At 51.2% G+C, this 21,704-nt stretch overlaps 1 protein-coding gene across 2 annotated transcripts; it reads right to left on the bottom strand.

The window, feature by feature from the left end:
• Positions 1 to 45: 45 nt before the first annotated feature.
• On the bottom strand, positions 46 to 14,083 carry Lamb2 (laminin subunit beta 2). 2 transcript variants are annotated; one of them, XM_038322022.1, is made up of 33 exons: positions 13,972 to 14,083; positions 13,804 to 13,889; positions 13,498 to 13,670; positions 13,273 to 13,408; positions 13,113 to 13,186; positions 12,507 to 12,695; positions 12,343 to 12,406; positions 11,911 to 12,113; positions 11,713 to 11,833; positions 11,213 to 11,401; positions 10,861 to 11,040; positions 10,627 to 10,739; positions 10,322 to 10,401; positions 10,110 to 10,242; positions 9,772 to 9,930; positions 9,568 to 9,695; positions 5,635 to 5,767; positions 5,066 to 5,258; positions 4,848 to 4,991; positions 4,434 to 4,665; positions 4,198 to 4,361; positions 3,891 to 4,115; positions 3,585 to 3,802; positions 3,387 to 3,483; positions 2,925 to 3,297; positions 2,445 to 2,629; positions 2,130 to 2,371; positions 1,704 to 2,052; positions 1,215 to 1,422; positions 996 to 1,137; positions 614 to 790; positions 375 to 534; positions 46 to 297 (listed from the first exon to the last, which is right to left on the bottom strand). In XM_038322022.1, exons 2-33 carry the CDS (start codon positions 13,886 to 13,888, stop codon positions 161 to 163), a joined length of 5,406 nt encoding a protein of 1,801 aa, XP_038177950.1. In that variant the 5' UTR covers position 13,889; positions 13,972 to 14,083; the 3' UTR covers positions 46 to 160. The 2 variants fall into 2 exon arrangements, with proteins under 2 accessions (XP_038177950.1, XP_038177951.1); XM_038322023.1 differs by having other exon boundaries at positions 13,978 to 14,070.
• Positions 14,084 to 21,704: the final 7,621 nt, after the last annotated feature.

Here is a 21,704-nt window from a genome sequence, read left to right as displayed (position 1 = left end):
AATGTATAGCGGTCCTCCACCCCTCCCAAAGGCTCGACAACACAGTGGAAGTTCACACTAGTTTATTGAAAGCACTTGCTAGCCAAAAGCTCTTTAATTAAAGTGGACAAACACGCGTGTGGAACAGTGCTTGGGAACGAGGCTAGGCCCGGGGGAGTGATCACTGGCAGGTGTTGTAGATCTGGACCTGCAGGTTGATGGCCTGGAGCACACTGCGCATCCTGGCTTCCAGCCCATCCAGCTGGGCCGCCTTGCCCTCCAGTTTCCGTTCATTCTCTTCATAGGTGCCCTCCAGTTCTAGAAGAGTCAAGGCACAGTTTAGGTCTTTCTCCCACAATCCCACCTCTCTAGCGTCTGCCCACTCGGGTTCTTACCCTGTAGCCGCTGCAGCTTGTCCTGAGCAGCTTGCAACAGGTCCCGCGCCTCATCCCGCAGTTGTTCTGCCCTGGCTTGTGCAGCCAGCACACCCTCGGCCTTCCTCTCAGCCAGCGCCCTCACGGTCTGGTACTGGTCATCTACTTGTTCCCGCAGTTGCTGCAGATGGAAAATGCAGGGTCGGTATGCTAGTACAGTGGTGTCCCAACTACACTACCCATACTCCCTCGGGACTCACCTTCTCAGCCTCCCTGGCACGGCTCTGAGCACTGCCGGCTGTTTCTTCAGCTGTAGATGCTGCCAGGCTATTTCCTGCCCGTTTCAGTTTCAGGGCCTCCAGGAGAGCATCCAGTTGCCGAGCCCGCTCATTTGCAGAGTTCAACGACTGCTCTGCACCTGCCATCTTCTCCTGGACCTGTCACAGAGGAGCCGGGGCTTAAACAGATCTTAAACAGATCCGCTTTTAGTCCCGGCAAGGGAGAGGGAGCCGCAGGTTGATCTCTGTGAGCTCCAGGTCAGCCAGGGCTACATAGTGAGACCCTGCCTCAAACAAAACAAAACAAGATACATTAGTATATACTTCCATAACCTTGTCCCACTGATGTCCTAGGGAGCCATACCTGGTGCAGGGTCTGTTCTGTGTTCTGTGTGTCAGCCACTGCTCCCCGGATGGCACCCTGAGCAGCGCCCTGAGCCCTCTGAGCCTCCTCCAGTGCTGCCTGTACAGTCTCTGCCTTCTGTTTCTCACCCTCAGCCCGGCTCCTGAGGAAAAGGGGAGATCAGGGTCTGCAGGTATCAGGACCAGGTTTCAGGAATGGGGGTCAGGGTTGGGGTCAGACCGTGCCCGCTGTGCATCTTGGAGTAGCTGCTCAGCCCGACGCACATCGCCCATAGTATGTGCCAGGATTGTGTCCACATCTGCCAGGCTTCGGACACGTTCTGCAATCTCACTTGCTAGATGCTGGATCTGCTCTGGCGAGGCTGGGATGGAGAGCTCCAGCACACGTGTGGCTACCATTTCAATACTGTCAGGATCAGCTCCCTCCTCTATGGAGACACAGGCAAGGGCCAGCATAAGCCTGGGAACATCATCCTGCTCTGTGGGTTCTCATACTGCACATGCCGTAGAAGTTTGCTAAAAGGTATATAAGGATGTAAACAAAGGACAGGGACAATGTAAGGGGCAGAGACTTAGGGACACTGACTGGATAGGGACTCAGGGACCAGACACAGGGTCAAAAACACATGTCCATTGCAGACCCTGAGACTCAAGTACACACAGACACAAGGGAAACAACCACACGGCCTGGGCCACATGGGAGGCTCACGGCTGAGGAAGTCCTTCACACTCTGGATAAGTTCTCGAAGCTCGTGGTTGGCCTGCTCCACTTGGCCCCTAGAAGCATTAGCCTTGTCCAGGGCTGCCTGTGCCCGCTGCTGTGCCTCCTCTGCCTGCCGACGAGTCTCAGACACTCGGCTGAGGATGCCACCACCTTCTACCAGTGCCCGCTGCAGCTCTGCCTGTGTGTGCCGAGCCCGGCCCAGTGCCAGATCAGCTGTGGCTGCTGCCCCACTGCAACCGAGGCCACCACAACGGGGCTGCCCATCCTCATCTTGACATCCGGCACCCCCGCAAGGGCTGGTAGCACAGGGTGCGTCCCCGGGTGCCCCACACACCTGCCAGGTACAAAACAAATCAAGGTTCCCGGAAGAATATCCGCACCTACCTATCCCACCCCTTTCTTGCACCTTACCAGTTCATTTATGCCAGTCAGGCTCAGGGTCTGGGTGCGTGCAGAGAGCTGCCCCAGTGCCTGCTGGTTGGCTAAGTGTTTGCGCCTGAAGTTTTCTTTATGGGCACCCATGAGTACTTCTGTCCGACGCCGTGTATCTGCTGAATTGCTCACTGGGCTGGGTACTGCAAAGGTGGAGGTGTTGGCACGGCGTTCTGCTTCTGTAGACTGGCTGTGGGCATGTCGGATGCTGTCATAGGCTCCTACGTGGGATCAGAGGGGTCAGTCAGCTGAACCACGGCCCTGGCCCACCTGCCTAATTAACCGACAACTAACCTAAGAAATTTGAATGTTTGAGGATATCCAGATGCTGGTCAAGCTGCCGCAGTGTGAGGTTAAGCGCAAGCCCATCTCTCTCCAGACCACTGAGTGCATGGTTGGCATTGAAGTTCTCATCCTGAACATCTGTTAGCTCTGCTTCTACCTGAGTCAGGCGCTCAGTGGTCTTCCCAATTTCATGGCTGTATCAATAGGGGGCAGGTTTAAAGAGGCTTCGGTCCCGATCTTCTGGACCTTTGCTCCTCCCACCACATGTATTTAGTTAGTTAGTTATTATTATTTAGTTATTTAGTTAGGTTTTTTTTTTGAGGCAGGATTTCCTCTGTGTGTAGCCCTCGCTGTCCTAGAACTCACTCTGTAGACCAGGCTGGCCTCAAATTCACAGAGATCCTCGTGCCTCTGCTTCCAGAATGCTGGGATTAAAGGTGTGCACCACTACCACCCGGCCCCACCATATTTATTCAGCTCCATCCATACCGCAGTCCCTCCGTGGCCTCTACAAGCTTTGCAGTAGAGGCAGCTGAGGCATTTCGGGCACCCACGATGGCTTGGACCATGCCCAGCTTCCCTTGTATATTCAAAAAGCTGCTCTCAAAGGCACCCAGCACACCCGTCTGCTGCAACTCCTGTGCCCACTGTTCCAGCCGTCGTGTACGAGCAGCCAAGTCCTGTACAACCCGATCCCAATCTCCAAAGCACGCATGGCATGGATGACAAGCAGGAAAAACACCCGAGAAGCCACGAGCACACTGGTCACAGCGCACGCCAGACACGCCTGGGCGGCAGCTACAGTGACCTGTGGCGCGGTGACACTGAGGTTTGTCTATTCCTCTGGGATCACAATCACAAGCTGCAGAAAAAGACAAGCCACAGTATTAGGGTCCTTGTGATGCACACCGAGGCAATCTTTATCCACTCTATCTCTCCAGATTTTCTCACCACGGCACTGCAGGCCAGGGTCTCCCCAGTGGAGCTCTTCACACTCAGAGCAAGTCCTCCCACCAAAGCCGGCATGACAGTGGCACTGCCCTGTGAACTAGGGTACAAACACAGCAGGGCTCAGAGTCTTTACCAAAAGTCGTGCCTGGGAGGCAGTTAGCTGACTCCCCATATCCAGATATCTCCAGGATTCCATACCTCATTGCAGGTGGGGCCTCTGGCCCTGGTTGGGTGGCAAGCACAAGGCTGGCAGCCACGGCCGCTGGTGAAGTTCCAAAAGTTGGGGGCACAATGATCACAACTAAGGCCTTGGACATGGGGGAGGCATGGGCACTGCCCACTGCTTGGGTCACAGTGGCACTGGTCAGTAGATGGGCACTGCTGGGGATTTGTGCCCAGAGGATTGCAGGTACAGCCTAGGCAAGCCAAGATAGACACAACAATGAAGAGGCTCTATCTCCAGCAGAACCCGCCCCAAACATCTCCTCCCATGTCCATACTCACGGTGACAGCTCTGTCGGGCTGCTTGCCCATGGAAGCCAGGTTTGCAATGGCCACAGTGGGGCCCCTCTGTGTGGTGTAAACAACGCAAGCATTGTCCTGTGTGGGGATCACAGGCTTCAGGGTCCATGGCATCAATGTTCCCATTGCACTCGCACTGTTGGCACCTGCCACCTGGCTTGGATGGGTCTCCAAAGTGCCCGGGGGCACAAGCTTCGCACCGAAGTCCTGTCAACAGTCAAGAGGAAACTATGAGTGTTGAGTTTAGCTACCTCACCCTGATCCCATACCTGTGGCCCTACCCACTCACCGGTGTAACCAGCTCGGCAGTGGCACACAATTTGCTGGGAGTATCCATCCCGGTGGCAAGAAGTGGCAAAGTGCCGCTGGCTCCCAGGGCCCTCAGGGCAGGGACAAGGTCGGCACTGGCCTCCATAGGGCAGCCGTGGGTCCCCATGAAAGCCAGCAATGCATCTGCAGGGAAATGAATGTCAGCCGCAGGCAGCCTGCCCAACCACCAACCACTCACACCTGTACTAGGCTCACCTTTCACAGTGCTCGCCCCCGGTGTAATCACGGCAGCCCAGGCATGCGCCTGTGCGGGTATCACATTCATCTGCACGCCCATTGCAGGCACATGGCCGGCAATTAGGGAATCCCCACTGGCCACGTTGACAGTGGTCACAGCGAAGACCAAAGGCACCAGTTCGGCAGGGACATTGTCCACTAGTCCCATCACATAGGGCACTGAGTGACCCATCAGGGCTACACTGGCAGGCTGGGGATAAGGTAGAGACAGGGTGGGAAAGGTGAAGAATGATAGAAAAAATACAAGGGACCCCAACCTAAGAGTATGGGATCTAAGGTGGAGTCAATGAAGGAAGAAGCAAAGAAGGGGAAGAGGTAATCTTGAAGCTGGAAAGGAAAAAGAAGAGGGGAGACTCGGAGATAGACAAATACCTTGACAACCTGCCGGGCCAAAGCCATAATAGCCAGTGGCACAGACGTCACAGCGGCGTCCAACCACACCAGGCTTGCACAGGCACTGGCCACCATGAGGGTTGCACTCAGAACTCAGGGAGCCTTGAGGGTCACACTGACATGCTGTGAGGAGAGGAAGAGCAGATTAGGCTAAGTCTTCACCTCTGCCTACCTATTCGTGTCCAGATTACACTTACGTAAGGCACCATTGTAGATCAAGGAGGACAGACTGATGAGAAGGGGGGCGCAGGCCTCAGACAGAGGGGTCTTGCTGGGCATCAGACCTTCCTCATGGCAACGGTAGCGTTCAAAGGTGGTACGGCGCTCTAGGGCAGCAGCGTCACCCCCACTAAACATCTCTAGCATCAACACATGGGGCTGCAGCACCAGCTGAAGAGATTCAAGAATGCAGCTCACATAGGCCATCAGTACTGCCAGAGAGCCTGACTTAGTGCTGCCATTAACCTGCTCGCTCTCTCTCTCTCTCTCTCTCTCTCTCTCTCTCTCTCTCTCTCTCTCTCTCCCCCCCCTCGGTTTTTTGAGACAGGGTTTCTCTGTGTAGCTCTGGAGCCTGTCCCAGGCTGGCTTCGAACTCACAGAGATCCAACTGCTTCCACCTCCTGAATGCTGAGATTAAATGTGTGCACCAACACTGCCCGGCGGGACTGCCTGACTATCACAAACCCTCCTAATCATCACGACCATCACAGTATCCATCCCAGAGGCCCCGCCTTCTTGGCTGATATGAGCAAGAGGGGTGTGTTACCGAGTCAATGAGTAGTCCAGACCCAGAGTAGGAGCTTTCAGGATGGGCACGTCCCCCGGTTCGCAGCAGCTTGAGATTCAGTTTGTAGGAGATACCAGGCTCAAGGCAGACCGGTCTGGGAAACACTAAAACCCTGGGGGTGAGGAGGACAGAGACAGCACAGGATGCCACTCAGGGTCCGAGCAACCATCATCCTGGGCCTTTTATTTGTTGTTGCTGTTGTTGATTTGTTTTTGTTTTTTTGAGACAGGGTTTCTCTCTGTAATAGCTCTGGGTATATCCTAGAACTCACTCTGTAGATGAGGTGGGCCCTGAACTCACAGAGATCTTACCCTGCTGTGTCTTAGATACTGCCACTCATAGCAATCAAACTTACTGACCAAGGCAGAGGCTACAGCTGAGCCAGACTAGGACAACATATTTCTGCTGAGGCCCTGACAGGGAATCTGGACAGAAGAATCCCATAAATGTGACTTTCTGAAATCATACATCCATACAGACCAGTATCACTGAAAATATAGAACTGTCATCCACCTGTCTCCTGACACGGCAATTTGTCAGTTTTTTTGTTTTGCTTTTTTGGGGTTTTTTTGTTCTTTTTTTTTTTCTTTTTTGGTGGGGCGGGTTTTGAGACGAGGTCTCTCTGTGTATCTCTGACTGTCCTGGAACTCACTCTGTAGACCAGGCTGGCCTCGAACTCACAGAGATCCACCTACCTCCCTAAATGCTGGGATTAAAGGCATGTGCCACCACTGCCCGGCTCAGGTTTTCTTATTTGTTTTTATTTTTACGTGTGTGTGTATGAATGTGTGCGTGTATATATTATATATATTTGTATGTGTGTACACTACATGTATCCAGGTGCCCACATAGGCCAAAAGAGAGTGTTCTTGGTTCCCTTGCAACTAAAGTTAAAGACAGTTGCAGTCCACCCAATGTGAATGCTGGGACCCAAAGCTGGGTTCTCTGAAAGAGCAGCAAGTGTTCTTTTGCTTGTTTCCGAGACAGGGTTTCTCTATATCACAGCCCTAGCTGTCCTGGAACTAGCTCTGCAGTCCAGGCTGGCTTCGATCTCACAGAGATCCACCTGCCTCTGCCTCATGAGTGCTGGGATTAAAAGCATGCACCACCGCTACTCAGCTGCAGTAAGTGTTTTAACTCCCTTCTCCAGCCCTGGCTTTTCAGATTTTGGTTTCTGTCTTTGCTATTTGTTTCTTTATTTTGTTTTGTTTTAAGACCCAATTAAAATATTAGTGACTGTTTATGTATTCTGTAGCCCCAGGGATTGAACCTACAGTTCTGTGACTGCTAAATTAAGACACGGTGTCCCTGGGCCGGGTAGTGGTGGTGCACACCTTTAATCCCAGCACTCAGGAGGCAGAGGCAGGCAGATCTCTGTGAGTTCTAGGCCAGCCTGGCTTACAAAGCAAGTTCCAGGACAGCCAGAGCCGTTACACAGGGAATCCCTGTCTCGAAAAATAATAAACAAATACATTTAGAAATTAATTGATTAATTAATTAAATTTTAGAAGGCATCCCTGAACTACACCCCCAGACCATTGTTTCTTTTCCCTTGACACAGTAACCCTTTCCCCTAGGTGGTTCACATATACACCGACACATGCATTCTTTCATTCCACTCCCAAATCCGGCAGAATCTTCCCCAAGCTGCTATTTCATTTTTGCTTTCCCACCCAATAAGTCCATAGAGACCCTTGCAGTCACTGCCAGCTAAGCCTTCTACTCCAGTGAACTCTGGCCCACTTTGTATCAAGGTCACCAATGGCCTCCACGTAGCTAAACACAGAGGCCACTCACTATTCTATTCTTATCTGGTTCAAGCATTCAGCAGCCCGTGAGTTCATTCTTTTCTCAGCCTCTGTGCCGCTCTCTGCAACTCTAGTTTTTCCTTCTGTTTATTCAGTTCTCCTTTTTGGAGGCAAGGTCTTATGTGTTCCAGATAGACACTGAATTTGCTGTGTAGCCTAGAATACCTTGAACTTTTGATCCTCTTGCCTCTGTCTCCCAAGTGCTAGGATTACAGGCATGAGGTACCACAACCAGCTCGTGGGAACCAAATTTTTACTCCAACATTACACCTCCCAGTAATCCCAGACACAGAAATGTAGCCACTCACTTAAGCCAAACACTCTCAGAACTGTTCCTTCTCAGCCAGGCATGGTGGCATGTCACCTTTAACCTAGCACTTAAGAAGCTAAGGCAAAAACACCACAAGTCTCAGGCCAGCCTGGGACATGTTATAAAAAGATCCAGGCTGGAGAGATGGCTCAAAGGTTAAGAGCTATTGCCTGCTCTTCCAAAGGTCCTGAGTTCAATTCCCAGCAACCACATGGTGGCTCACAACCATCTGTAATGGGGTCTGGTGCCCTCTTCTGGCCTGCAGGCATACACACAGACAGAGTATTGTATACATAATAAATAAATAAATAAATAAATATTTTTTAAAAAAAAAAGATCCCACATCTGAGCCTAGAAGTGGTGGAGCACGCCTTTAATACCAGCACTTGAGAGGCAGAGGCAGGAGGATCTCTGTGAGTCTGAGGCCAACCTGGTCTACAGAGTGAGTTCCAGGACAGCCAGGGCTACACAGAGAAACCCTGTCTTGAAAAACCAGCCAAACAAAACAAACGAAAAAAAAAAAAAAAAAAAAAAAAAGAGAGATCCTGCATCTGGGGTGGGGTCACACGGTCTGCTATATTTCTACCTCATGCCCCTCCTTCCCAATCCAAATATCCAGACCCCAAATCAGACTCATTTTTCTACTTCCTCTTCCTTTCTAAATCTAAAAGCCTTTTTTGCTCATTATCTTTACTATACCTCTGTCCGACTCATCTCACCTAGGGTTTCCAACAGCCCTTCCAGCTTTTAGCCTGGCCCCTTCTCTCTATTCTCCACTTAGCAATGAGAGGAATCTGCCAAACACAAGTTTATCAAAATGTCTACAATGGATACAGCCAAGTTCACTATGCTATTCTGTCTGCCTCTGTGTATGTATGACCATTTACATGATAACTAAAGAAAAAACAGGGGCTGGAGAGATGGCTCAGCAGTTAAGAGCACTGGCTGCTTTTCCAGAGTACCCACGTTCAGTTTCCAGCACCCACATGGCAGCTCACACCTGTCCAGTTCCAGGGCTTCTAACACCCTCACACAGACATACATGCAGGCAAAACACCAATGAACACAAAATAAATATATAAAAAATATAAGCCAGGTATTGCAGCATACTCCTATAACCTCATCATTTGGGTGATGGAGAAGGCAGAAGTTCAAGGTCATTCTCAGCCACATAGTGAGTTCAAGGCTAGCCTGGGATATGTGCAGTTCTGTCTCAAAAGGAAAAAGGTAGGAGGAGCCGGGTGTGATGGTACATGAGTTTAGTCCCAGCAATTAGAATAAAGAGGCAGGCAGATCTCTGTGAGATCTTTGTAGATGAGGCCCACCTAATCTACAAAGCAAGTTCCAGGATAGCCAGGGCTGTTTCACAGAGAAACCATGCCTTGAGAAAATAAAACAAAACAAAACAAAACAAGAAAAAAAAAAAAAAAAGAAAGAAAAAAAAGGAGGAGGGAGGCCCAGGATGGCCAACAGAGAAATGAAAAGTTACAGGAAATGAACCGTAACCAGTTACATAGTTACATCCCTACTCTGATGCCACTGCCTTGCAACCATCACTATCGGGGGTCCTCCTGGAGTGACACTGGGGGACTTCCCATCACCTAATGCTTTCACTCTGAAACTTGCACCCTATGGAAAACAGGCCCTGTTTCAGCTCTGACTTTCCTGTGAACATAGCCATGGCCATGGCAAGAAGTACCCAGGAAAACATCCATGAAAAAAAGAACTAATGAACAAGCAATCTGCTCTTTCTGGTGATCTGCGTGGAATACGGGCTGTCCCTACAAGCCTCACCTGGAGTTTGGTTGAAGCATCCCCTGAATTCGGTCATCCTTAGGCAGCACATGTCCACAGGGACTGTGGGCAGACACAGGTCCTGGGCGATGCACGGTCAGTTCCAGCTCTGCCCATTGCTCAGGAACCTGGGGGAAGAGGACAGTGGAGAGAGTTCTTCCACATCCAGAATGTCAGCACAGGTCAGCTGTCACAGGGTCTAACCTGGGGCTCCAAGCGAAGTAGCAGGTCAAAGTCCATGGCCCTTGGCAAAGAGGTCACCAGGAACTCCACTTCCTGACCTTCCCGCAGCCGCACAAAGCCTGGGCCAGTCCAGGACGGAGACTCTCGGTTGGTCACTGGCCGCTCTACCACCTCAAGCACCTGAGAGTCAACAGTGTCAAAGCAGGGATGAGGACTCAGGTGACTGCTACCTCTGCTGCCAGTCAGTCCCAAACACCGTTTCTCCTGCCAAGACCTCCCCTAAGGCTGGACGGTACCTCAGTCCTCCAAGGTACCACCCACAGCCCCTCCTCTCCAGCCACCCCACCACAACATCTCACCTGCCCTCGGGCATCCTCAGCCTCCCAAGTTAAATGGTCTAGAAAAGGTCGGAAGTAGCCGGGCTGTACTTGTTCACAGCGCCGTCCAATCATGTGCTGGCGGCAGCGGCACTGACCTGTGGCCTCATCACACCTGAGGAGTGCTGTGGTTACTGAGGGGCTACCCGCTTTGCCTTCCCTGCCACCTCCCAAGTCCCTATTACAGCACTCACTGAGGATCCAAGGCACCGCCCACGTCGCAGTCACAGGGGCGGCAACCAAGCAGGTCATGGCTCAGACCCCAGTGGCCAGGCTAGGAAAGAGGGATTGCTGGAGACCAGAAACCGACCTCTCTGCCACCCATCTGTGAGCCTCTACCCCTGATTGGTGAACACAAAGTCCTTGGCCTCCCAGACCAGAGGCTTCTCATTCAGGACGAGACCCTAAGTTCTCAGTACCCACCCACTGGACTTTGCCCCCAGCCATGTGCTCTGAGGACGAGTCCAGGACCCAGGAACCCCAGATCCCTCAGTCGCACCAGGCAGCGGTCACAGCCATGTCCAGTCACCAGACGCTTGCAGAAACAGGTTCCACTGTTGGAGTCACAAGGGGTGCCCCCAGGCACTGTACCCCGTGAATTACACTGACAACCTGCAGTGGAAGAGGCCCGTTAGCACTGTAGGAAGTAGAAGCAGTGTTCAGGTTCATCTGCTTCCGGAATAAGAGACCAGGGGTTAAAGTCAGCATAGGAGTTAGGACAAGAAGCACATACGCTGGCATCCCAGAGGGTCACTGGCACTAAGTCCAAAGAAGCCATCACGGCATTGCTGGCAGCGAGTGCCAACCACATGTTCTTTACACCGACACTGGCCAGAGACCAGTCCCAGCACAGGGTCATCATGGGAATCACAACGGCCACCGTCTTGAGAACCCATAGGGTCACAGTCACAAGCTGTAAACAAAGAGGAGTGTAAAGTCATCCTATCCCATGGCCCAGAATGAATCTTAAGCCTTCCCCTATTCCTGTTCTGATTCCACCCCAAACCCTTACCACACAAATTCTGGCTTCCTAGTTCCTGACCCAGGCTCAGTTTTCCCTCCCTCAAACCCAATCCCAGCCTTACGACGACACACAGCTGGATCCCGCAAGTCCTTGGCTGGATCACGGTAGAAGAAGGGCCGGCAGAGCTCACAATGGCGCCCAGCTGTGTTGTGCTGACACCCATCACACACGCCTCCACTCACATTTCCAGACGCCAGGTATGCGGCCATGTCAAAGTGGCAGCTCTGAGTGTGTCCATTGCACTCACACTCTGAGGAGAAGGCAAAGGCCAGCTGAGAAACCAGGTCCTCAAGGTAAGGACACACGCAGGGAGGGAGGAATGGCGTCCCTTTCTGTCAGCACCATGGGCCGGAATTTACAGGTGGCAGTTTAAGAACTTCAAGGCTTCAAAAATCCCATGGCACTGATAGCCAGGGCAGATTACAGAGGAGGGCTGAGGGTCCTCAGGGACAGCAAAGCCTGCGCACCCTTTAGACACAGCCTTGTTATTTAGGGCTTGGCCAGCCAGCATTTGGTTTACACCAGGCACAGCCAGGCTACAGAGCTCAGTGTCTCACTCACTCCGACAGGCGTGAGTATTGCCGTCCTCAGCAGGATGCCAGGGAAGGTCATGATAGAAGTCCTGACATTGCTCACAGTTGAGACCGTGGGTATTGTGTTTGCAGATACAGGCCCCGTGCACCTGTGAAGAGATACAGGCAGGTGGCCAGCACTATCTAGCCATGCCCATCCCTCCTCCAGCCACCTGAAGGCTCGTACCATGCCCTCGGCGTGGGCTGGTGCCCCTGGCGCAGGAGCACACTGTGAGGCATGTCCATAGCAGAAGCAGTTCCCACGGACAACAAGCTCATAGAGGGCATAATAGTATTTCTCCCGGATCTCCCGCCGCGGGTCAAGCAAGTTGTCTCCCAGTGTGTGAAGCCGAGTCAAGTTCACACGGAGGTTGGTGATCTTCAACAGGTCTAAGACGGGGAAGAGGGTTTCGTCTACCTAGATGGACCAGCTCTAGCTGCCTCATACCCACCCAGGGGCTGCAGCTGCCAAGGTCACCTTGGGAGACCTCTTTTCCATTACTACCAGAGCTAAACTGGGCTTGGCATCTGCCCTAGGAAGCACCCAAAATAGTTGCTGAGGCCCCAAATAGTCCCCATCCGGACACTGGGACTGTGCCAGCCCCAGTCCAGGACTCACTCTGAATCCGTGAGCTGTAGGGGTCTGGGATAGGGATAGCGGGGTCCAGCACACGGTAGATGACCTGGCATGGCAGGAAGCCCACAGAGATATTGGACTTTGCTTCGGGGCATCACGAACCCCACAGGTCCCTCCCTATCCTCTGCCCAGATCCCAGCCCTTACCTCGCCTTCAGTGGATGGCTCAATTTCTGAGTAGCGAGACTCACAAACCACATCATCCCAGTGCCGAGGTGGGGCCAGAGGAACTCCTGGAAAGTCAGCCCCACAGTCGTAGGAGAAGTATCGATAAACATTCCAGGTGCGGCCAAAGTCTGCGGAGCGCTCCACCAGCATGGCAGCAGGCCGAAATGTCTGGTTGGGGAAGGGGGATACGCCGATTAGCAGGAACCAGGACCTCAGTCCAAACTAGGCTGCTGAGATCCCTGCTTAGTCATGATCAGGGCCAAGCAGCTCACAGACTGTGAAAAGCTGAAAACCAGGCAATGAGCAGACCAGGGGTGATAGCTGCCTCTAACAGGTAGGTTAAAAGGTCACGAGGCCCAGAGAGACCATATCTGGCCTAGTCTAGGAAGGCGGCACAGGAGAGCACGTACAAAGGGCTGGAGTGTGTTCTGCCATGAAAGCTATACAGGAAACAACCTTGTTCCACGTGTAGTCAAAACACAACCCATGATCTCAGGGAAACTGGGCTGAGGAGCTAGGGCTCTGTCCAGGGGTACTGAGGAGCAAATCAGGACCACTGGGGCAGCTTCACTGACATGCAGGCACCTTGAAAGTCATAATGAGGTGGGTGAAATGGAATTCTGCTTCCAGGTCCAGCTGGATGGTGACTCTTGGAACACCTGCAGTAGGAACCAGGGGTCAAGGTTTTGAGGTTATTGGTGTGCAAGCCCTGATCACTCAAATGACGACCTACTCACGGGCTCACCATTCTCTGACTGCCACCAGGCCGTCCGGCGTTGCGGTGCAAAGCTGGTGACAACATTCTGGATTCGATGGCTGTTGGGGTTGTCTCGAGCAGAGAAGGGGCGTCGAGAGTCACACAGGAAACACTTCTTCTCATCCTGGATTGGGTGGAGGTCAGTAGCAGTACCTTACTTAGCCAGTGCCAACCCCACCCTGACCCAGCCTCTCACCCTGTCCCCGGCAGCACCTGCAGGTGACTGACAATACAGTAGGGCTGAGGACTTTGCAGGCCACACGTGGAGGAGGCAGTCAGTCTGTCAGCACGGCCCACCAACAGGTCACCAGTGGCTGGATAGCAGCTTCCTCGGGAACAGCCAGGTACATCCAAGGAAGGGACCTGGGCCAATGTGGCAGGCAGCACTGGGGGCAGTGAGTTAACCAGTTCAGCAGTGATTCTATTAGGTGGCCTCATCCCTTGGGCCCCTGGGACAGCCAGCCACCCCTGGACCTACCATCACACCCCATAACTTTAGGCCTCACCAGGCCCCCTCACCACTTAGAAGTAGGCCCAAGCGAAGTTCCCAAAGCAGAGGCTGTCCCTGCCGGCCCCTCCCTGATTCTCCCGAGGCCCACTCCATCCTGAAGAGAAGTAAAATCGAGATAAGGGGAGGTAAAGAGTCCGAAGACGAAGTCCACCACCTCCCTTGGGGTTGGTGCTGACCCTGACCGGGTAGGTACTGGGCTGGTCTGCCTCCAGGCCCTCAGTAGGTCCCAGGGTCTGTCCAGCAGTCACTCCTCCACACTCGGAGACAGTTTGACGACTTTGAGTAAAGTTGGAAAGCAAGGAAGGAAGGAAAACATGGAGTGGATCTTATCCAGGATTATAATTGAGGATAGAGCCCCCAACCCCTGCCATATCCCTGCCCTCCGCAAACAACCCTCATCCCAAGAACCAGACACTGGCCACTTCACCCAGAATTTTTCAAAGATGGGGTTTATTTAGAAGAGTGGCAGAGGTGCATTTAGGAAAGAAGCAGGTTAGTTAGAAGCCAATAAGAAAAGGGTGTACTCCAAAGAGAGAAATTGGAGTAGGCTGCTCAAAAACAGAGAACAGCCTCTTCCGAGTATCTTCAAGGTATCCCTAAAGTCCAGATTTGTATAGAGAGCAGGACAAGATGGAGAAGTGATGCTGGAGGTGTCAGGGAAGGGGCTTATGGAGCTGGGGGAAAAGAAAAGGTTTGTGGTCTTTGATTGCTGGAAGATAGATCTAAGAAGTTCATAGTCTTTGTATGGAAAACACTGTCAAATCATCCTTGGGCTCCCAGGGTCACAGCATCAGCAAGGAGGCAAACTAGATGCAAACTGGAATTCTACTAGACCCGTGGGCAGGTTTATGATGACCCAGAGGACAAAGCAGGGCTGAACTCGGGAGATTCTGGGAGAGCTCTTAGTCCTGAAGCACATCTCTGAGGAGCTCGACCGTCCGTAGTCACCATAGCAAACGAACTGCGAGAAGCAGTGCCTGCTTCCCGACTAAAATGCTCTGTAGCTGCTCAGCTACCCGCATGTGGGATCTGGGTGATAGATCCTCCCTGGACCCTGGCAGCAACATGTGGATCCGACTCTTGTGGCTGTAGATCCATTCCGGACTTTCCAGTCCTCTGGCAGCCCGGGAACGTAGAGGTGGAATGCGCGCACCCACTAGGGGCGCGCCCCACCCAGACCCCTGGGACTTCAGGCGGGAAGAGGGTGGGTCCAGGGTCCGTGAGGCTTGCTTTGAGTGCCGCAGCTATGAACGGATTGCCGGAGATCAAGCAAAGATTACTGGAAGCTGCAGGCGCTTGTGGGGAAAGCTAAGAGTTCTTCAGAGGAAACTTTCGGCTTCACAAAGGAGAATGGGGGCAGGACAGTCAATCGGTTGGATTTTCCTTGTCGGTTTAGTAAAGTCTGCAGTCACCTAGAGGGTCCTGTGGGCAATCTAGGGAAGCTCTGGCATGCTAGAGGTCATGAATCAGAATTTTAGATCAGACTGTTCCCGGTGCTTTGGAAACTCATTCCTCATGCTGGATTGCCTTACCCAGCCTGAATACAGGAGGAGGTGCTTAGTCGTAAGGCAGCTTGGTATGCCATGCTTTGCCCAAGCCCATGGGAGGCCTGGCCCTTTCTGAGCCATTATGGAGGAGGGTCAGGAGGGAAAGGAGAGGAGGGAGGGAGCTTGTGGTCCAGATATAAAATAAATTTTAATTAAAAAAAGATCATGTAGGCAAAAAAAAAATTAGATAACTCAGATAAAGGTTGGGGTGGGGTTAAGACATTAGAGGGTATCAAAGCTTTAGTGGCAAGGTTAGAGGTCCAGTGAGGGACATCACAGAGAAGACAGAGGGCACTTAGTGAGCTCTCTGGTCTCAAGACCAAGATGAGATTTCCTGGTCACTATACTGTAACTCCCAGCTCAGCTGGTTTCAGAGTCCTTTTTTTTCCCCCTTCGAGAAAGGGTTTCTCTGTGTAACAGCCCTAGCTGTCCTAGAACTTGCTCTTGTAGACCAGGCTGGCCTCGAATTCACAGAGATCCACCTGCCTCTGCCTCCTGAGAGCTAGAATTAAAGGTACACCGCCACACCTGGCTGTTCAGATTCTTGATTTTGAAGTGTATAAATGTTTTGTTTGCATACATGCCTGTGAACCACCTCCAGGTCTGGTGTCTAAGAGGCCAGAAAAAGGCCTCGGGTCCCTTGGATCCGGAGCTCACAGGTGGGAGCTGGGAACAGAACCCAAGTCCTCTGGGGGAGCAGTTGGTGCACATTTTTCTCCAGCTGTGCCAGGTTCCTTTTCGGCTGACATCCATAGATGGCGATCAGCTGCTGGCAGGACTGTTGTAAATATGCTCTTAAAGCCTTGTTGCTTTGGAACCTGCAGATTGCTGCCTTCTTGCCAGGACCTGGTCATTCTGTGGCAGGCAGTATGCCAACTCTGGAGATCAGGTCATCTGAGTCAGGGACGTAACTTCTGACCCTGGCCCAAGTCTCCATCACAACTGTGACCCCAGCCTTAACCCTGACTTGAATCAACACTTGACCCCATTCTGAACTTTTCTGTAGCTCACATCTCTGTAGAAGTTTGAATCTGGGGCTGGAGAGATGGCTCAGAGATTAAGAGCAGTGACTGCTCTTCCAGAGGTCCTGAGTTCAATTCCCAGCAACCACAGGGTGGCTCACAGCCATCTGTAATGAGATCTGGATGCCCTCTTCTGGCCAACAAGGATACAGACAGACAGAACACTGTGTACAAAAAAAAAGTTTGAATCTGATGAGGACAGAAGGCCTGGCCCACACATCTTTGTTCTATTTATTTATTTATTTATTTATTTATTTATTATGTATACAATATTCTCTCTGCATGTATGCCTGAAGGCCAGAAGAGGGCACCAGACCTCATTACAGATGGTTGTGAGCCACTATGTGGTTGCTGGGAATTGAACTCAGGACCTTTGGAAGAGCAGGCAATGCTCTTAACCGCTGAGCCATCTCTCCAGCCCTCGTCCCTTCTTATTTAACCCTCAAGAGCCTGTCCCACTAAAACCCATCCACATCTCTCACCACAGTTCCTGGCCCTTAGCTTCTGCCTGTACCAGCTCTTCTGCAACATGGCTGTCAGGCTGCATTTGCCCTTCTAAAGCTCTACCAAACTTGTTTGGCCATCTGCAACTTCTGGAGCAATGTTGAGCATCGTATCCTGCCAGACTCTAGTACCTGAGTAAATCACTGCTCAAGGTTGCTGGGAGGTAGGAAATTTAGAACGGGGCCCCTGTGCTTTAGCCCATGCAGCTCAGCCCCAGCCTGAACCCTACTTCCTATGATCCAGAAGCGTCCCTGAGACACAAATACTCCATTTCACCTAGCCTAGGTTTCTTTCTTTCTTTTATTTTTTTGGTTTTTCAAGACAGGGTTTCTCAGTGGCTATGGAGTAGTCCTGGAACTCGCTTGCTCTGTAGACCAGGCTGGCCTCGAACTCCACCTGCTTCTGTCTCCCGAGTGCTGGGGTTAAAGGTGTACGTCACCACCGCCTGGCCTAGCCTAGGTTTCTAGATATGCCCACGGTTCATGTTGCCTGCTCTGCCACCTGGGCCTGCTGCTAACCAGAGTCGAAAAAGGTCATGAGATCCTCAGCTCCATTGGACACACTCCAGGACAGGGCCATACATAACAGTAGGTGCATTCTCTTGTCACCTGGAGCACAGACATGAGGATTAAATCACAGTAAGGTAGCAATTCGGTTCAGTATTCACCTAAGACGCATAATTAGTACATGGTGGAGGATCTCAGGAGAGAATGGAGATCACAGTAGGGTTTTTGTTTGGTTGGTTTTAAGACAGTGTTTCTCTGTGTAGCCCTGACTATCCTGGAACTCACACTGTAGACCAAACTGGCCTTGAACTCAGAGATCCACCTGCCTCTGCCACTGAGTTCTGGGATTAAAGTAGTGCTCCACCACCGCCTGGAAAGTGGTTTTTTTTTTTTTTTAAAGGGGTGTGTGTGTGTGTGAAGGTATGTAATGTGTGTGTGCCTATGGCATTCAGGTGACATAGCGTTGGATCCTCTGGAACTAGATTTACAGGCAGTTTTGAACTGCCCAATGTGGGTGCTGGGAACTGAACTCAGCAAGGGTAGGATGCACTCTTAACCCATGAGCCTTCTCTCCAGCCCCGCAGTAGCCTTTAACTAGATAAAGGGCACTGAGGGGAATAGTCTGTGCCCCATCATAAGGAAAGGGCCAAGCCTCCACCACAATACCAGCACCATCTTCGAGAATGGTGTAGGGGTCACAGACCCACACAGGAACCTTGATTGATAATCTAGAGTACCTTATACTAACTTCCACAGACCTTTCACCTGCCTCTAACAACTCCTCGGGGGTATGAAGTTTACAAGAACCAATTGTTAGAGCCAGGCCAGGTGCAAAGGCCTTGTAATCCCAGAATCAGGGGGCAAGGAGGATCACCATGAACTCAAGGCTAGCCTGGACTACATACTAAGACTAATCAAAGTAAGTCTAAAAGAAGTAAGTAAGGCTATAGGAAACAAAACCATTAGGAAACCCGCAGGAACCTTGCGCATTGTTAAAATAGTGTGCATACTCAAAGTAGCCACGGCAGGTCACACCATGAAAACTGCTGCAGGTTCTAAATCAGTCCCCTGAAATCTGACGGTTTCTTTTTGTTTTCATTTTTGAGACAGAAAAGCTACTGTTTCTGGGTCTAACCTTGAACTCACCCTCCTGCTTCTTCTTGAATAACAGGCATGTGGCACCACATCTGAATAATATCCCTGATACTGCTCCAAATTTATGAATGCCATGTCAGGTTACAGGACATAACCTGTGGGAGGCAATCAGAGTCCCCTGTGCAGTAGACAGGGTTCAAGGGTAAGGAGGGAATCTCAGGATTTTTATTGCTTCGAGGAAACACCCTGTCTCTGTCTTCCACTCCTACCTTACCAAGGAGACAAACCATGCTTCTGGCGTCATCCTGTTCATTCACTGACCATGCACTTCCCAGAAACACTTGCTTCCTGGGGATCTGCCTGCACTAAGCTCTCCATCCTAACCCTCCACTGTGCCTCTTCAGGCCATTCTCGGCCCCACCCACCAACCCCATCATGCTCACTGCTTGCCCTGACCCTCTCATAACGGTCTGTCCACACAATAGTGCATAGCTAGACACAAGCATCCTCAGACAAAGACTGACAACTGTCTGTCACCACACACACTAGTACTGGTGACCACACAGCCAGTAATACCAGGTATAAGTCACATACCATCATAGGCATGTGCTCCCTCAAAACTGGCTAATGTCACATGTTCTGAATGAGAGGTTAACACATGGATTGCAAAGTGTCTTGGGCATGCAGCTGCCAAATTTGCAGCCCTGAGGTCCCCCAAAGTTTCAGGAGAAAAAGGAAAAATAATGCCTACGGGTGTGAGTGTGGCAGGGGACTGCTTGCTGATTTGGCTGCAGAAACAGGTTTTGGTTTCAGATTGACACCAAGCAGAGACAGTGCCCAGGGTCATGACTACAACGTCAAGAGAAGAAAGGCTGCAGTATCTGTGGAGGGGAGACACATCCAGCCGTCTGAGGTCCTCATCCCCTCCATGCGTGTGTTCACATGGCCAGCCTCCAGAGCACAGGTACTGCCATGCAGCTGAAAGACCCCCCAGTGTGGGAGTTGGGGAGACTCTCACTCAAGTCTCAGGATAACACGCATCCCTCCCTCCGCCCCGTAACTCATGAGAGACCGTCTTTGCTGCAAGCACACGAGGTTTAATCGATGAGACGGGAACCAGTGCACTGGGGCCGAGACTCATAACCCACGCAGGGGAAGAGTTTGACCCCGAGTGTCCGGGAGAAGTTTTTTTTTTTAATTTTTATTTTTTGGTTTTTCGAGACATGGTTTCTCTGCAGCTTTAGAGCCTGTCCTGGAACTAGCTCTTGTAGACCAGGTTGGTCTCGAACTCACAGAGATCCGCCTGCCTCTGCCACCCGAGTGCTGGGATTAGAGGAGTGTGCCATCACTGCCCAGCTCGGAGAAGGATTTTTTTAAGGGAAGAAACCCAGCCCAGTGATCCAAAAGGGGCAGGAAGGGTGTCACAGAAAATTCCGAAAATACCAGTGATGGTCACAAGGGGGCAACTCCTGGCCTCTCAAGATCACTCTCACGGTCATAATCAGCTAGTTCCTGAAACACAGAATTCCAAAATACCAATGATAATCACAAGGGGAAACTCCCTGTTTCTCAAGATTATTCTCAAGATTACAATCTAACTTTATCTTCAGCTAGTTCCTGAAACACAGTCGCTGAACCGGCTAATCCTAGATTTTTGATTCTTCTCTTCCTGCTTAGATTTTTGGCTATTTTCTTGCTCAGGCCTTGGCTAGGGTGCAAGTGATGCTGGCAGTATTCGCTAGATGGATTCACAGCCTGCAAGGTCTTGAGAATCAGTATTGCTATTGCCCTGGCAGGGCCAGCATGGACTCTTCATGGGGTCTTCTCATATTTAACGGTACCTGAGGTACCAAGAGGAGTAGAGGCCTAGATAGGATCAACATGTATGTGTGCTGTCCTAGGTATGGTATCTTGTATCTTTAGGACCTTTATTCTATATACACAATCAGAAAGTTCAAGTCTGTCTGGGAGGGGAGAAGACACAGAAGTTACATTAACTCATCTTCCTGGCTTATATGGCACGCATATTACTCCCTCTAGTTGGCCTTCCTTTTCCACAACAGGTACTCTGTAAAGATAGATGTCTAGGGCCAGCAACATGGATTGCAAGTAAGAACACTTGCTGGGTAAGCCTAGTGATCTGAGGTCTCACATAAAGACAGGAAAGAACCAACTCACTGTTCCCTGCCCCCCCCCACGCTGTGGCATGCTCCCTCTCACAATAAATAACTTTAAAATTAAAAATACAAAAGAAGCTGGGCAGTGGTGGCGCACACCTTTAATCCCAGCACTCAGGAGGCAGAGGCAGGTGGATCTCTGTGAGTTCAAGACCAGCTTGGTCTACAAGAGCTAGTTCCAGGACAGGCTCCAAAGCTACAGAGAAACCTGTCTCAAAAAACCAAAATAAATAAATAAATAAGAGTAGGCAGGCATGGTAATTCACGTCTTTAATCCCAGCACTCGGGAGGCAGTGGCAGACAGATCTCTGTGAGTTTGAGGCCACCCTGGGCTACACTAGATTGACCCAGTCTAAAAGACAAGATCCAGGCAGTGATAGCTCACACCTTTAATCCCAGTATTTGGGAGTCACATGCCTTTAATCCCAGCACTAGGAAGATGGAGACAGGAAGGGATGTGGCTGGGTGGAGAGAAGAACATAAGGAGGAAGGAGACGGGAACTCGAGACATTCAGTCTGAGGACTTGTAGAGACAGGACACATCATTTGTCCGAGGAGTTCATAGAAGTAAGAACTAGTGGTTGGCTGCTCTGCTTCTCTGATCTTTCAGTATTCACTCCCTAAATGACTCTGGTTTCTTATTAAAACCAATTAGAACTTGTATAACAGGGTCTCCATAGTAGCTACACAAACATCTAAAGGCAGGGGCATATTGAATTGTCTGGAAGTGCTCACCTTTCACAGTACTGACCCACAGTGCTCCCCCGTCCCTGCCCCGCCACCACCCCTCTTTTCGCCCATGAATGGCAGATACTTGCAAGTAGGAAGCACACTACAGGAGGCTCCACTAGCTAGGGAAGCAACCGCCACAGTGCAACCAGCCAAGTCTTGCCAACATAGGCACTGCCCCCTCACAAAGTTATAAATAGCCCAAGTGGGTAGCGTTCTAAGTATGACAGTGTTTGAGAGTCTCCTGCTGAAAGACTACACTTCCCAGAGTTCCTTACAGACTACAGAAGTCATTCCTGTGAGAGGCCGTATCCTATCTTCCTTTATAG

Source organism: Arvicola amphibius, chromosome 3, assembly GCF_903992535.2.
Source record: "Arvicola amphibius chromosome 3, mArvAmp1.2, whole genome shotgun sequence".
NCBI lineage: Eukaryota > Metazoa > Chordata > Mammalia > Rodentia > Cricetidae > Arvicola > Arvicola amphibius.
The sequence above is the reverse complement of the archived record's forward strand: the minus strand, read 5'-3'. Positions and strand labels throughout refer to the sequence as shown.

Excerpts from the sequence above, each read along its gene's own strand:
- Lamb2 (XM_038322022.1), bottom strand. The coding sequence starts at position 13,888 with ATGGAGTGGGCCTCGGGAGAATCAGGGAGGGGCCGGCAGGGACAGCCT. Across the intron at positions 11,041-11,212 it reads GGATCCAGCTGTGTGTCGTC|CTTGTGACTGTGACCCTATG; the intron begins GTAAGGCTGGGA and ends CTTTGTTTACAG. Across the intron at positions 5,259-5,634 it reads CTGGACTACTCATTGACTCG|CTGGTGCTGCAGCCCCATGT; the intron begins GTAACACACCCC and ends GAATCTCTTCAG.